Here is a 17,569-nt window from a genome sequence, read left to right on the forward strand (position 1 = left end):
AAAATCAACTCCAAATTGATCACAGATCTAAATATAAAGGCTAAAAACTATAAAACTCTCAGAAGAAAATATAGGAGTTAAGTCTCCATGAACTTGGGTTAGGCAAGGATTGTTTACACACAATACCAAAATTACAAGTGACAAAAGAAAAATGAGATAAACTGGACTTCATCAAAATTTAAAACATTCACTCTTCAAAGGACACTATCAAGAAAGTGAAAAAGAAAACCCACAGAAGTGGAAGAAACATTTGCAAATCATATATCTCATATGAGGCTTATATCCAGAATATATAAACAATTCTTATGACTCAATAACAAAAAGATAAATAATACGATTTTTAAAGCATGTATCTGAGGGAGGGGACGTAGCTCAAGTGGTTGAGCACCTGCTTCCCATGTACAAGGTACCAGGTTCAATCCCCAGCACCTTCTAAAAAACAAACAAACGAAAAAACCAGCTCTCAATGAGGAGCAGATGTAGCTCAGTGGTTGAGCAGCTGCTTCCCAAGTACAAGGTCTTGGGTTCAATCCCCAGAACCTCCTAAAAAAATTTAAATGTGTATCTGAATAGAAATTTTTCCAAAGAAGATATATGAATGGCTAATAAGCACATGAAAAGATGTTCAATGTGATTACTCATTACAAAATTTCAAATGAGACATCACTTCACAGACAATAACAAATGCTAGGACAGTAACAAATGCTGGCAAGGATGTGGAGAAGTTGGAATCCTCATATGCTGCTGGTGAAAGTGACTGTCAAATGGTACAGAAGCTCTGGAAAATAGTTTGGCACTTCCTCAAAAAGTTAAACAGCTACCACAGGACCTAGCAATTCTACCCCTAGATATATAACCAAATGAATGTATGTCTACACAAAACTTGTACAACAATGTTTATAGCACTGTTATTCACAATAGTCAAAATGTAAAAACAATCTAACATTTACCAACAGATGTAAAGGATAAACAAAATATGGTATGTACATACAATGGAACACTATTCAGCTATAAAAAGGAATAAAGTACTAATACTTACTACAACATGAATGTACCTTGGATACACCATGCTAAGTGAATAAGGCCAGTCACAAAAGACCACATATTGTATGATTCCATTTAAGTGAAATGACCAGATTAGGCAAATCTATAGATGCGGCGGCTTGCTCGGTCGGTGGCGGTGGGGTCTGGCTGCGGACGAGGGGTCGGTCCAGCTTGGGACGAGGGGTCGGTCCGGCAGCAGACGAGGGGTCGGTCTCACAGGGATTGCGCGGTTCGGCTGACGGGGTCACCCGGCGAAGCCGGCGACGAAGGGGTCGCCCGGCGAAGCAGGCGACGAACTGGGGACAAGGGAGGCCAGGCCTTTGTCGGGGGCTCTCAGGACTGGAGGGTGCACAGCAGAAGAACTACCGCGGAGACGAGGTAAACACGCAGGTCCAACTTTATTGAGGAAGTGGCTACAGTTTTATAGGGGCTGGGGAAGGCTGATTGGTCGAAGTTATGCCGTGTTCTGATTGGCTGCTGCAAGCAGTTACTGGGGGGAAAGGTCGGTGGGAGGTACTGGAAGGGGGAGGTTAGGGATTGGCTGTTGCTGTTGCTGGGGGAAGTGGCAGGGTTTAGGGATTGGTGGCTGCTGTTGCTGGGTTGGAGGGCAGACTTGAGTCTCCCGCCTTGTGCCTGGCTGTTGCTGCTGGGGGGGGCGGGAAAAGGCAGACTGGAATTTTCCGCCCTGCGCCTGCGCAGGGAGAAAGAAGAAGAAGGGTGTTGCCTCATAAGGCATCGTGTGGCGCTATCCGGGAGGAGGGGCGGCCGCGGAAGCATGGCTGCCGAGAAGGGGAGACCCGAGGGCACTCTGCGCCCATGCCGAGCTCCCTTCAGGGGTGGCGGTGAGTCCAACCAGCCACCCTATTATGTGGGCAGCGGCTTGGAATTAGGCCTATTGCGGCTGCTCCCCTGCCAGGCCAGCAAACCACACTTCAGCCCAAGGGGTGACCGCATATAGAGACAGAAATCTATAAGCCAATCTATAGAAACAAAATAGTGGTTGTCTAGGGCTGGGGCAGAGTGGTGAAATGGCCTATGAGTACAGAGTTTCTTATGGGATGATGAAAACATTCTAAAATTGATTACAGTGATGATTGCACAACTCTGTAAATATGCTAAATTCCACTGAATTGTATATTTTAAATGGACATACTACATGGCATGTGTATTATATCTCAATAAAACTGATAGCTATCACTTAAGTATAATTTACAAGGAAAAAGAGCTTATTTCAATGGATCATTATCAAGTAAATCAGTAATATGGCATCACAAGTAGGTGCCCTACAAAGTATCTTATGAATAGATAATAAGCCTTATAAAACAAAAACTAACTGATAATAAATATTTACAGCACAATAAAAATAAAGTGCAATTTTGACAAGAAAAAAAAGATTACCTTCCAAGTGTTTTCGACATGATGTATTCATCTCTTAATTCCTTAGGGTAAACTGACTGATCGTCTACGGTCAGATCAAAAAACACAAAAACTATGGAGAAAAGGACAGAAATAGGTCTCATTCATTCATTCAATAAAAGGAAAACAAGTAATGATAAAATTTAATAAACTTAGGTATGTAAGATTTTTAAAAATTACATATAACATGTAAAGCTTATTTATCTAGGCTAACGCATATTGTGAAACCCAAAACATAATGCTTTTCTTATTCCTTCACCTTGGTATTAATCAACTATGCTAATCTTAAATACAAATACCCATGCAGATCAGCACAGGCCTGGAAGTAAAAAGTAGTTAGTCAAGGCCTAGAAAAATGTTCTAGGTAAGTAAACATCCCAATAAAAATTAGAACATAGATCGCCATACTAGTAATATCTTCTGTAAGCCATGTATATTTTTATACGTCTGGTATTTTATCATATAAACCACCTTGAACCTATTTGTAAAACTGTATAAAGAGCATTTCAAAAAAAAAAAAAAATGCCCCTTATTTCTCCACCAATTTTTTAATAATTTAAAAATTGGGAGCAGTTATAGCTCAGTGGTTGATCACCCGCTTCCCATGTACGAGGCCCCGGGTTCAATCCCCAGTACCTCCTAAAAAAATAATGATAATATTAATAATTTAATATTTAAATAATTTAAAAAATAATGATAATATTAATAATTTAACCATCCACGTGGGGCCAAGTCTACATCAGATATCAAATATTTCAATTCTATGAAGCCATCTATGGTAAATCTGCCACTGCCAATAATATCTTCGATGACTGACATTTAAGACACTCGAGCTTCTCAGATTTCATGTGACAGGTCTTGACCTCCCTGAAGGAACCTAAAGATCCAGTCTCCAGTTCAGATTTGAGCCACTTGCTCCTCTATGCTTTTGGCATATTTCTGAAGCTATATGTTCCAGGGGTATCTAAGGATCTGGGAATTTGAGGGGTTCTGGGGATGTACTTCTCCAAAATGTTAAGGTCTACTTCAGAGGTTGCAAAGTCAGTTGCTCACACAAGCCAGGAAGGTAATGTACACAGGTGAGGCTGGGTTGAGTCTAAGACAACACGGAGGAGTGGAGACTTGAATGGGAAAACACATGTCCCATCTAAGGGCAGTGACTCCTACTCAGCACCGGCAGATCCTGGAGATGGAGGAATGTAGGCTTACTGTGGCTAGGTATTTCAACTTTTCTAAGAAATCCAGATTTTCAGGTTAAGAGTTATAAATATCAGCAAATACCTAATAAAATGTCTGCAGGTTAACTGCAGAGCATGGAGTGCCAGTTTGGTATATTTTAATCAGGGCCACCTTTAGCCTAATTTTCCAAACTAGAAAAGGTGCCCCTTGGGCAAACTAATGAGAAATAGGTAGGACACAGATGTCAAGTGGAAGTCAAGCCAAATATCAGCACCCAGTTGCCCCCTTGACAGGCGCTCACAAAGAGCAGAACCTTTGGAGCTGCCCAGACTACAACTGTCAGGCAGAAAACCAAATAGTCACAAACAGGGAAAGCTACCTGTCAATCGTAAAATGTGCTTTAGGATGCCTACCATAGTTGTGGTTCCCTGATGCCAGTCTGAGGATTGGTTGCATGAGAATCGCCTGGGCAGAACTTTTTAAATCCCCAGTTCTAATAGATCACAATCTGTGGGGCAGTGCCTGGGAAACTGTATTTTTAAGATTTTACCCTCAGATAGGTTTGGGGAGCTTTGTGGGGTTGTTTCTGTCGTTTGTTTTGTTGCTTTTGTTTTGAGGTACCAGGGTCAGGGATTGAACCCCAGACTTCGTATGTGGGAAGCCAGCACTCAACTACTGAGCCACATTGGTTCCATTGAGTTATTTTTTTGTTTGCTTGTTGTTTGTTTTTAGGAGGCACCAGGAACCGAACCTGGGACCTCCCATGTGGGAAGTGGGCAGTCAATGGCTTGAGCCACATCCACTCCCCTGTTTTGTTTTAATTAAAGAAACAAAGAGTACTCTCCATGTCCAAGATTTTAAATCACTGTGAGCTGCCTTTAATACAGTAGGTTGTTTTTATCAGTTATTCTTTCTAGACTCTGCTCTGAATAACAATTGTTCATTTTAGGTGTGATACTTGTAATGGTTTAGTAGGGAATACTTGATGCCTTTGATGACAACAAACATCTTTACTTGCATAGGACAAGGGAGAAAGGGAGAACAGAAGGACAAAAGGACTGATTAATGGCCGAAAACAACAATTCATAGATATCTAAAACTAATTTGGTGCAAACTGAATCAATTAACTATAATATCTTAAACAATATGATAATTTCATAGGATATGGCTTTAAGTAAAGCTAATCAAACCAATTAAACCAAAGAAAATCTGTCTTTTCATACTCTGAAAATGCAGTTAAGACAGACTTGAATCTTGAATGCTACCTTAGCCTGCAAGGACACAAATGTCAATTTCCTTTTCACATGGGAGGAAAAAAATCCAGTAACCATAAGATAATATTACCTTTATTATTCCACACTGAAAGTGCAATTTCTGAATTGTTATTCAAAGGAAGGCGTCTTCCTTTCCCTACAAGCTCTCTATTTACAAAGGTTCCATTCCCACTGTGATCTTCTATGTATGCGATGTAAGAGTTTTTAGGACCCATTTCCTAAAATAGAGAACATTTTGTTTCAAAGTTTTAACAGCAGGGATTTATAGTGAAAAGATTTCTAAGAGGTGACTAGATTACCAGCTATCCCAAGTATACGGGTATTTGTCACCTACTCTGAAAATCCGGAAGTGCTTCTTGCTATATGTCCGGTATTTATCTGTTCTTTTCAGCAATGGCTCATCAAAGCAATATTCACAGCTTCTGTCCCTCCCAAACCAGTAGTTGTCGTTAACACATTCTGTAATACAAAAGTGCATAGCAGGGGGCTGTTGAATTTCATATATGAAACATCTTTTAAAAATGCTCATAAATTCTACTTGAAGGAAGATAGCCTAAGAGGACAACCAAAATCAGGTTTACTAAGATTTTATAATATTAAAAAATTTGCTCAAGCAGCTGAGCACTGCATCCCACACAGGAGGCTCCAGGTTTGGTTCCATATCTCCTAAGGAAGACAAACAAACAACCAGCGGACAACAAGAAAAACAAACGAGCATGAGTGGGTGTGGTCAAGCAGTTGAGCGCCTGCCTCCCACATGGGAGGTCCCAGGTTTGGTTCCTGGTGCCTTCTAAAGAAAAAACAAATAGACAATGAGCAGACAATGAGCAAAACAAAAACAAACAAACAAAAGAAAAATCTGAGAAGACAAGGAGCACAAACAAGGAAAAATGAGCAAAGAGACTAGGCAGCCATAGGGGAAAGAGAGGATTAGGAAGGAAAACAACCAAAATTTTCCAATAATGGGTTTAATAAGTTATAGTTTATACAAAACCATGAGATAATAAGCAGCCACTAAAAGTTCTCAAACAATTTTTAATGACTTAGAAAAATACTTATGATATACTATCACTTTCTGCTTATTCCCACCATAATGAGTATAAATCTGCACTCTTCCTCATGGCCTGCCAGGTGCCAAGGATATGGGACTTGGCTCCCTTCCAGCCTCACCGTGTACCCCTTTCCACTGCTCACTACGCCTTATCCCCAAGAGCCTCCTTTCATTGTCCCAAACATGCCAGGTTCACATCCACCCAAAGTGGTCTTTGTACTTTCACTTCTTCAGCTCATTCCATCCTGTCTTTCAGGGCTGGACTCAAATGTCATCTCCTATTCAATTTTCTACACAAACTGAGCTCCACCCTGCCACCCACCTCCCATCATAATGGTGTCCTGTTTTAGTTCCTTCTTAATATGGGCCATTATTGGAAATTATCTTAGTTGTTTATATATTGCCTCCCACACCCCTCACTTAGAACATAAACTCCAAGGGGGCATCCTGAGTCTCTTGTTTAAGAGGACAACTCCAGCACCTAAATATTTTAATTTAGGTGCTGTGGCAGGCACTTAAATATTTTTTAAAAAGAAAAAACTAAGGTAAATATTCAAGTCATATCACAAAGGACTTATTTTTCTTTTATATATATAAAATTTCTATAAATTAATAAGTAAAAGACAAAACTGGAAGAGAAAATTTATGAGATGGAAATACAAATGGCTCAAATATATGAAAAGATGTCCAAGCTAACTCAAGAGAAGCAATCTTAAAAAGCCAAACTACATTAAGATTCTATTTTTCACCTATCAGATTGTCAAAGATCAAAAAGTCTCATAAGGCGGCAGACTTGGCCCAGTGGTTAGGGCTTCTGTCTACCACATGGGAGGTCCACGGTTCAAACCCCGGGCCTCCTTGACCCGTGTGGAGCTGGCCCATGCGCAGTGCTGATGCGCACAAGGAGTGCCGTGCCACGCAGGGGTGTCCCCCGCGTAGGGGAGCCCCACGCGCAAGGAGTGCGCCCCGTAAGGAGAGCCACCCAGCGCAAAAGAAAGTGCAGCCTGCTCAGAAATGGTGCCGCACACACGGAGAGCTGACACAAGATGATGCAACGAAAAGAAACACAGATTCCCATGCTCTTGACAACAACAGAAGCAGACAAAGAAGACGCAGCAAATAGAGAACAGACAACTGGGGTGAGGTGGGGTGGGTGGAGTGGGGGGGTGGGGGGAGAAATAAATCTTTAAAAAAAAATTTTTTTAATTTTAAAAAGTCTCATAAGACACTACGTTGGCAAGAGGTGTGGAAGAGAAAATACTCTCTTACATATCCAGTAGTATAGTAATAAATACATCTCCAGTAGAACTGTAAATCTGGACAACTGTAGGACAACATGGCAATATCTATCAAAATGGTATATGCACACACACTAGAAATTCCCCTTCTAGGAATTTACCCTACAGATAGTATCAGGCAAATTATGAAAGGGCATAAGGACATATACAAGTTTACCCATATAACATTTTTTTTTTAAAGATTCATTTATTTCTCTCCCCTTCCCCCTCCTACCCCGGTTATCTGTTCTCTATGTCTGTTTGCTGCGTCTTCTTTGTCTGCTTCTGTTGTTGTCAGCGGTCCAAAATCTGTGTTTCTTTTTGTTGTGTCAGCTCTCCACGTGTGCGGCACCATTCCTGGGCAGGATGCACTTCCTTTCGCGCTGGGCGGCTCTCCTTACGGGTGCACTCCTTGCGTGTGGGGCTCCCCTACGCGGGGACACCCCTGCGTGGCAGGGCACTCTTTGCGCACATCAGCACTGAGCATGGGCCAGCTCCACACGGGTCAAGGAGGCCTGGGGTTTGAACTGCAGACCTCCCATGTGGTAGACGGACGCCCTAACCACTAGGCCAAGTCCGCCTCCATATAACATTATTAATACAACAAAACGTTTGGAAACAACTTGAATGTATGTTTGTAAGAGGCAGGCTGCATAATTTATTTATTTATAAAAAAGAATGAATATCCTATGGACCATAATTGGTGGTTACATTTTGATGATATTCTTTTATAATCTATAGCAAATGTCCCACAACAATGCAGGTGTTGGTAGAGGGGTGATGTATGGGAAATCTATGTGTTATGCATGACTGTTCTGTAAGCTCTAATCAAAAAAAAGTTAAAAAAAGGAATATCATTATATTCTGATAGAAGGATGTCCTAAAATATATTAAGTATAAAAAGCAAGTAGAAGAACAGCATGAAGTACATTATCATCAGTATTAAAATAAAGGACAAAAGAATATACAGACACCTAACAGTAGATACACCAAACATCTCTTGAAAGGATACATAAGAAACCAGCAATATTGAGAAGTTGTTGAAGGACAGAAGTTGGATGAACAATATGCATCTGTTTGAATTATGTACCTAATACAAATACAACCTGTTCCAAAAATTAAATTAAATTAGTCATTTAAAAAGTTTCCAGGCTAGTGAGGAAGAGACATGCAAAACACGATAAGAAAACAGCACAACCCATTCAGACTTCCGGGAAGCTGAAGGACTAGAAAGACGCGGGACTCTTCTCTCCCAAAAAAAAATAGCTAGAGGACAGGCTGAAACAGCCTGGAAAAAGATCTTCTAGGGTTTAGGACACCAGGTGAAGGCTGGACACCGCCCAGGAGCGAGACATAGAAGGGGTATCATGACGGCAAAACGGTGAGTTGAAATCAGAGGCTGCTGCTTCCAGCACCCTCCCCCACACTAAAGACACTAGACTTCTCGGCCTCTGAGCTGGCTACAGAAAAAGGGGGCTCCAGGGATTCATCAACCCAAGAAAGGGGAGAGAGAGGGACACAGCTAAGGCTGACTCAGCTTTTCACCCATGATTTTGATCTGCAGTGTTCCACAGCCCTTGCAGGCCAGGTGGGACCAGCCATTTTTTGCCATGAGAGCCGGCACAGGACTGGAGAGAGATGACCCTCTCAATCTCCCTCTTCTAACCTGGTCTGATTGTTGAGGTCGCACCTCTTCAGGAAAGGGGAGAGAGGGACACAGCCTAAGGCTGACTCAGCTTCTGACCCACAGATTTGCTGTGCTGTGTCCCACAAGTCCTCCCAGGCCGAAAGGGGCCATATGCCATTGTGTGCCCTGGGAGCCGGCAAGGTCTAAAAGGATCTGGGACGAAAGAGATCCGAACCTCCGAATCTTCCTCTCTATTAACCTGGACTGATTGTTGAGGACACAGAGGGGAGTGGAATTATTTCCTACCCAGGAAAAGGGAGGGGCCTGTCAGAAAAGGCTGGAGAACTGCCTGAGAAGGTTTGAATCACAAGGCTCTTAGGCTCCAGGCAGGAACCTCTGTCATATTAATCCAGTCTGTGGTGCAGTAAACACACACCAACCAGGCATTGAACTGAGTGGGCTGCCAAACAGCACCATCTACTGGCAGACCAAGGAAATGCACATGAGAAAATTAAAATTAAGACAGCGAGGTTTTTTCTAGCCTTTATAGCCTCTTTCCTCCTGGCTCAAGGAAGTTGGTCTGCATGGGTCGAGAGCTGTTTTGAACAACTTACAGGGACAATCCTAACAATTCAGTCTGAATCAAAAATCAAAGAGCAGCAGTAATACACAGCCTCCTCTTACTAAACCACTATAAAAGAGAAAGAAATTGAGTACCTGAGTTAACTCCAATCCTAATCAGATGCCTACATATCAGGAAAAATTATGAGCCATACTAAGAAAATGGAAGACGTGGTTCAAGAAAAGGAATGTATCAAAGAACCAGAAGAGATGCAGGATTTGAGAGAACTAAGTAGTGAGATGCACACATATTTCCAAAATCAAATTAATGAGTTGAAAGACAATACAGCTAAAGAGAGAAATGACATAAAGAAGACACTGAGCAAACACAAGGAAGAATTTGAAATCCTGAACAGAAAAGTACTAGAGCTCATAGGAATGAAAGACAATAGGTGAGCTCAAGAACACATTAAAGGCATACAACAGCAGACTTGAAATGACAGAAAAAAGCATAAGTGATACTGAAGACAGAACAGCTGAAATTGAAGAGTGAAAAGAAAGAACAGAGAGAGAAAAGAATGGAAAAAATTGAGCAGGGGATCAGGGACTTGAATGACAACATAAAACCCAACAACATACATGTTATGACAGTTCCAGAAGAAGAGAAGGGAAAAGGGGCAGAAAGAGTATTTGAGGAAATAATAGCTGAAAATTGCCCAACTCTCACAAAAGAAATGAACTTACATGTCCAAGAAGCACACCATACCCCAATCAGAATAAATATGAATAGGCCTACTCCAAAACACACACAACTGAGAATGTCAAATGCCAAAGATAAAGAGAAAATTCTGAGAGCAACAACGGAGAACCAAGCCATCACATACAAAGGATGCCCAGTAAGACTTAGCAGGGATTTCTCATTATAAACCATGGAAGTGAGAACACACTGGTATGATACAATTAGGATACTGAAAAAGAAGAACTGCCAGCCAAGTATTCTTTATCCAGCAAAATTGACTTTCAAATATGAGGGTGAGTTTAAAATACTCACAAATGAAAAGAAACTAACAGAGTTCATAAAAAAGAATCCACCTTTGCACAGGAAATATTAAAGGAATCTTTAGAGCCTGAAAGAAAAAAAAAACAGAAGAAAGAGGCTTGGAGGAGAAAGAAGAAAGGATAAACAAAAAATTGAAAAGACGGATGAAAATATGACATATGAAAACCAAAGGATAAAATGCTTGAAGTAAATAATGAATAATTTACAGTAATATCATGGAATGTGAACGGATTAAACTCCCCAATCAAAAGATATAAGCTGACAAAATGGATTAAAAAAACATGACAGGAAGTGGACTTGACCCAATGGATAGGGTGTCCGCCTACCACATGGGAGGTCCATGGTTCAAACCCCGGGCCTCCTTGACCGATGTGGAGCTGGCCCATGTGCAGTGCTAATGCGCGCGAGGAGTGCCGTGCCACGCAGGGGCGCCCCCACGTAGGGGAGCCCCACGCGAAAGGAGTGCGCCCCATAAGGAGAGCCACCCAGCGCGAAAGAAAGTGCAGCCTGCCCAGGAATGGCGCCACACACATGGAGAGCTGACACAACAAGATGATGCAACAAAAAGAAACACAGATTCCCATGCCACTGACAACAACAGAAGCGGACAAAGAAAGAACACGCAGCAAACAGACACAGAGAACAGACAACTGGGGTGGGGAGATAAATAAATAAATCTTTAAAAAAAAAAAAAAGTGAAAGGTTGGAAAAAGACACTCCACACAAATATTAACCAAAAATGAGCCAGAGTACCTACACCAATACCAGAAAAAACAGATTTTAAATGTAAGAAAGTTATGAGATAGAGAGGGTCATATATATTAATAAAAGGGACAATCCACCAGAAAAAGAGTCATAAATATCTTTGTACCTAAACAGGGTGCCCCAAAATACATGAGACACACTCTAGCAAAACTGCAAGGAGAAACAGACATCTCTACAATAATTGTTGGAGACTTCAACACCCCACTCACATCATTAGATAGAACAACTAGACAGTAGATGAATAAGAAAACAAATGAGTTAGACCAAACAGATTTACACAGAAAGCTGCATCCAAACTCAGCAGGTTATACATTCTTCTCAAGTGCCCATGAATCTTTCTCCAGGACAGACCACATGTTAGGTCACAATGCAGCTCTCAATAAACATAAAAAGACTCAAATTATATAAAGCACCTTCTCAGATCATAATGGAATGAAACTGGAAATCAATAATAGATGGGAAAAAAGTAAACTCACAAATGTGTGGAGGTTCAACAATACACTCCTAAATGATCAATGGGTCAAAAAAGAAGTTGCAAGTGAAATCAGTAAATAAATTGAGACAAATGAAAACAAGAATACAACTTATCAAAACTTATGGGATACAGAGAAGGCAGCCTTGAGAGGGAAATTTATAGCCCTAAATGCCTATATTAAAGAAAGAAGAAAGAGCTAAACTCCAAGATTTAATGAGACAACTAGAGAAACTAGAAAAAGAACAGCAAACCAATCCCAAAGCAAGCAGAAGGAAAGAAATAATAAAGATTAGAGCAGAAATCAATAAAGTTGAGAACAAAAAAAAAATAGGGAAAATCTACAAAACCAAAAGCTGGTTCTTTGAGAAGATCAATAAAATTGACAAACCCCAAGCTAGACTAACAAAGAAAAAAAGAGAAAAGATGTAAATAAATACAATCAGAAATGAAAGGTGGGGATTTATGACTGACCTGAGAGAAATAAAAAGAACTATAAGATGATATTATGAGAAACTGCATGCCAATAAACTAGACAACCTAGATGAAATGGACAAATTCCTAGAAATGCACAACCAACACTGACACAACAAGAAATTTAAGAACTTAAACCAATTACATTTAAAGAGATCAAATCCATCAACAAAAATCTCCCAACAAAGAAAACTCCAGGACCAGAAGGCTTCACAGGTGAATACCACCAAGCATTTCAAAAAGAATTAACGCCAATCCTGTTTAAACTGTTGCAAAAAATTGAAAAGGAAGGAAAATAACACATTTTATGACGCCAACATCACCCTCATACCAAAGCCAGATAAAGACACTAGAAGAAAGAAAATTACAGACCAATCTCTCTAATGAACATAGATGCAAAAGTCCTCAACAAAATACTTGCAAATCAAATCCAACAGCATATCAAAGCACTTACACATTACAACCAAGTGGGATTTATTCCTGGTATGCAAGGCTGGATCAACATAAGAAAAATCAATCAATGTAATATACCACATTAATAAAAAAAATTTTTTTTAAGATTTATTTTTTATTTATTTCACTCCCCTTCCCTGTCTCCCTCCACCCCCCGCCGAGTTGTCTGCTCTCTATATCTGTTCACTGTGTGTTCTGTATCCACCTGTATTCTTGTCAGCGGCACCTGGAATCTGTGTCTCTTTTTGTTGCGTCATCTTGCTATGTCAGCTCTCCATGTGTGTGGCACCATTCTAGGGCAGGTTGCACTTTCTTTTGTGCTGGGCAGCTCTCCTTGCGGGCACATTCCTTGCGTGTGGGGCTCCCCTATGCGGGGGACACCCCTGCATGGCACAGCACTCCTTGCGCGCACCAGCACTGCGCCTGGGCCAGCTCATCACATGGGTCAGGAGGCCCTGGGTTTGAACCTTGGACCTCCCATATGGTAGGCAGACACCCTATCTGTTGGACCAAATCCACTTCTCCACATTAACAAATAGAACCAAAAAAAATCACATGATCATCTCAATCAATGCAGAAAAGGCACTCAGCAAAATACAGCATCCTTTCTTGATAAAAACACTTCAAAAGATAGGAATAGAAGGAAAATTCCTCCATATGATAAAAGACATATATGAAAAATCCACAGTCAATATCATACTCAGTGGGAAAAGGTTGAAAGTTCTCCCTCTAAGATTGGGAAAAAGACAAGGACTCCTGCTGTCACCAATGTTGTTATTCAACATTGTACTAAAAGTTCTGGCTAGAGCAATTAGAGGAGAAAAAAAAATTAAAGGCATCCAAAGAGAAAAAAAGGAAGTAAAACCCTCACAAACTGTGGATACAATAGTCCTCAATTTAGAAAATTTGAAATGTCTACAGCAAAGCTACTTGAGCTTTAATAAGTGAGTTTAGCAAAGTGGCAGGATACAAGATCAAAACACAAAAATCAGTTATGGTTTTGTATACCAATATTGAACAATCTGAGGAGAAATCAGGGGGAAAAATTCCATTTACAATAGCAACAAAAAGACTCAAATACCTATGAATCAATTTAACAAAAGAAGTACAGGACCTATATGCAGAAAACTACAAAACAATGCTGTAAGAAATCGATGAAAACCTAAACAAACAGAAAGACGTTCCATGTTCATGGATTGGAAGACTAAATCGTGAAGATGTCAATCCTACCCAAACTGATTTATAGGTTCAATGCAACACCAATCAATATTCCAACAGACTATTTTACAGAATTAGAAAAGGCAATTACCAAATTCTTTTGGAAGGGAAAGTGCACTTGAACAGTCAAAAGCTTCTAAAGAGAAGAGCAACGTGGAAGAAATTTCATTGTGTGATCTTGAAACATATTACAAAGCTACAGGGGTCAAAACAGCATGGTACTAGAGGAGTGGATGTGGCTCAGACAGTTGGGCACTCACTTCCCATGGAGGAGGTCCCAGGTTCGTTTCCCGGTGCCTCCTAAAAACAACAACAAAAAACAAGCAAACAAATGAAAAGAAAACAACTCGGGGAGCCGATGGGGCTCAGGGTTGAGCACTGACACCACAAAAACAAAAACAAAAACAAAAAAAAACAGTGTGGTACTGACATAAAGATAGACACATCGATCAGGGAAATAGAATTGAGAGTCCAGAAGTGAATCTGCACCTCTACAGTCAACTGGTTTTTGACAAACCTACCAAGTCCATGTTAAAAGGACAAAACAATCTCTTCAATAAATGGGACAACTGGATATCTAAAATCAAAAGAATGAAAGAGGACCCCCATCTCACTCCCTATACAAGAATCAATTCAAAATGGATCAAAGACCTAAATATAAAAGCCAGGACCATAAAACTACTAGAAGAAAATTCAGGGAAACACCTTAAAGACCTTGTAGTAAGTGGTGGCTCCTTGGACCTTATACCTAAAGCACATGCAACAATAGAAAAAATAGATAAATGGGACCTCCACAAAATTAAAACTTTTGCACCTCACAGGACTTTGTCAAAAGGGTGAAAAGACAGCCAACTCAATGGGAGAAAATATTTGGAAATCACATATCTGATAAGGGTTTAATATCTAGGATATATAAAGAGATGTTACAACTTAATAAAAAAACAAACGACTCAATTAAAAAATGGGCAAAAGACTTGAATAGACATTTGTACAAAGAAGAAATACAAATGGCAAAAAAACACACTAAGAAATGCTCAACATCACTAATGATTAGGGAAATGCAAATCAAAACTACGAGATATCATTTCTCACCTCTCAGAATGGCCACTATTAAAAAGACAGAGAACTACAAGTGTTGGAGAGGATGTGGGAGATAGAGGAACACTTATTCACTGCTGGTGGGAATTCAGAATGGTATAGCCACTGTGGAGGACTGTTTGGCAGTTCCTAAAGAAGCTTAACAGCCACGTGACCGTGTAATACCACTACTGGGTCTATACCCAGAAGAACGGAGAGCAGTAACATGGATAGACATCTGCACACCTATTTTCATAGCGGTGTGAGTCACGACTGCCAAATGTTGGAAACCGCCCAAGTGTCCATCAAATGATGAATGGATAAACAAACTGTGGTGTATTCACACAATGGAATATTATGTAGCTGTAAAAAGAAATGAAGTCGTAAAGCATATGACATTATGCTGAGAGACAGGAAGCAGACTTGGCCCAATGGATAGGGTGTCCACCTACCATATGGGAGGTCTGCGGTTCAAACACTGGGCCTCCTTGACCCATGTGGAGCTGGCCCATGAGCAGTGCTGATGCGCACAAAGAGTGCTCCGCCACGCAGAGGTGTCCCCCGCGTAGGGGAGCCCCATGAGCAAGGAGTGCACCCTGTAAGGAGAGCCACCCAGCGTGAAAGAAAGTGCAGCCTGGGAAGCGGACTTGGCCCAGTGGTTAGGGCATCCACCTACCACATGGGAGGTCCACGGTTCAAACCCCGGGCCTCCTTGACCCATGTGGAGCTGGCCCATGCGCAGTGCTGATGAGCGCAAGGAGTGCCTGCCACGCAGGGGTGTCCCCCGCTTAGGGGAGCCCCACGCACAAGGAGTGCGCCCCGTAAGGAGAGCCACCCAGCACGAAAGAAAGTGCAGCCTGCCTAAGAATGGTACCACTCATACGGAGAGCTGACACAACAAGATGAAGCAACAGAAAGAGACATAGATTCCCATGCCGCTGACAACAGAAGCAGACAAAAGAAGACGACACAGCAAAATGACACAGGGAACAGACAACGGTGGGGGGGGCAGGGAGAGATAAATAAATAAATGTTAAAAAAAAAAAAAAAAAAAGAAAGTGCAGCCTGCCCAAGAATGACGCCGCACACCCGGAGAGCTGACACAACAAGATGACACAAGAAAAAAAGAAACACAGATTCCCAGGGCTGCTGCTAAGGATAGAAGCAGTCACAGAAGAACACACAGTGAGTGGACACAGAAAGCAGACAACTGGGAAGGGAGGGGAGAGAAATAAATCTTTAAAAAAAAAGAGAGACAAATAATTTTCTTGTTTGTCTGTTTTTTTTTGTTAATTATTGAAATAATGAAAATGCTCTAATAATGATTGAAGTGATGAACGCACAACTATGTGACTATACCAAATACCATTGATTGTACACTTTGGATGAATTGTATACTTTCTTAATATGTATCAATAAAATTGATTTGTTAAAAAATAAATAAAAAGCTGGCAAGTGCCCAGGGGAAGCACAGATGCAGGGTCACAGCAATTCTGTCTAGGGTTACTGGGGAGGCTTCACAGAGTAAGCAAGATGGGAACGATAAGATTGGACCTGCCCCTTTGGTGCACAATTTGACAGGATCCATTACCAATTAAAGCCATTCCTACTCCAAATAACCTACATCCCTGAACAATTCTACTCAGGCTATAATCTAGGGAGACACTTGTCCAAGGAGACATCTACAAGGACTTTGCCTGCAGCCTTGATTACAGGAGCAAAAACTGGAAACAACCGAAACATCCATTCATAAGGAAAGGAACAAATGGACCATGGTATTTCTACTAGAACCCAGGAGTTTCTGAGGCCATGAGGGATAAAAGAGGCATAAAGAATAAAGACACTAACAGTCCAGGCATGGTGGAGAGAGCAAGAGGCAGCCGTAGATGGAAAGTCTTGCTCTGACCTTAGCTCATTAGGAGAGGCCTCCGGCAGGTGTGAGGAGCAGGGCAGGGAGGGTGAGACAGGCAGCAGGGGCATCAGAATGTCCTGGTGAGGAACCCAGTGAAGGACAGGCCCCACACATCCCCTCCCTTCCAGGTTCCAAGTGGGGGAGAACGGGATGAATGCAAGAGGGTGTGTGGGGAGGGGAATGGGTGAATAAGTGCAGTTTAGATACATTCTTTTCCTTTGCCAGGGATTCTAGACATCTCCAAGGTTCAAACTCATTCTGTCCTCCCTCTCAAAGGATCTTACATTGCGGGAAAAAATTAATGATGTCTGTGAAAAGTTAGCTCACTTTCCCCTTTGATCCCATTCTCTCCCTACTTTTTGCCCATCTTCCCTCCTTTTTTTTTCCTAGTTTTTGTTTTCTTCTCCTTTTTCTCTTGTTTTTCTCACCCTCTTCTTTAACTGTGAAGCTCAAAGAAGAAACATCATTTATCTGAGGTCACACAGCTACCCGGGAATAGAACTACCCTTGACTCCAACAACCTCACCCTAGCACCCTCCGCCCCAGCTACATTCCCACCTTTATTTTTTTCTACTCAAGCATTTTTGTTGTTAGTTTTGTTTTTTAACTTTTTATTTTAAAATAATTTCAAACTTACAGGACAGTTTAAAAAATGAAACAAATCCCATAGAGAGGACCTCCCAACCCCCAGATACCCACATCCATTTTG

The 17,569-nt window shown here is 41.2% G+C and overlaps 1 protein-coding gene across 3 annotated transcripts in view; it reads right to left on the reverse strand.

Annotated features, from left to right (window-relative positions):
• Window positions 1–17,569, reverse strand: part of CHEK2 (checkpoint kinase 2) — a 50,145-nt gene that overhangs the window by 25,591 nt on the left and 6,985 nt on the right. For all 3 annotated transcript variants that reach the window (XM_071209842.1, XM_004461706.4, XM_004461707.4), the window contains exons 4-6: window positions 5,248–5,372; window positions 4,984–5,131; window positions 2,443–2,533 (exon numbers count right to left, since the gene is read on the reverse strand). In XM_071209842.1, the coding sequence (XP_071065943.1) occupies window positions 2,443–2,533; window positions 4,984–5,131; window positions 5,248–5,372 (364 nt within the window). The remainder of the gene's footprint in view (window positions 1–2,442; window positions 2,534–4,983; window positions 5,132–5,247; window positions 5,373–17,569) is intronic.

This window comes from Dasypus novemcinctus, chromosome 19 (assembly GCF_030445035.2).
Source record: "Dasypus novemcinctus isolate mDasNov1 chromosome 19, mDasNov1.1.hap2, whole genome shotgun sequence".
In the NCBI taxonomy this organism is placed as follows: domain Eukaryota; kingdom Metazoa; phylum Chordata; class Mammalia; order Cingulata; family Dasypodidae; genus Dasypus; species Dasypus novemcinctus.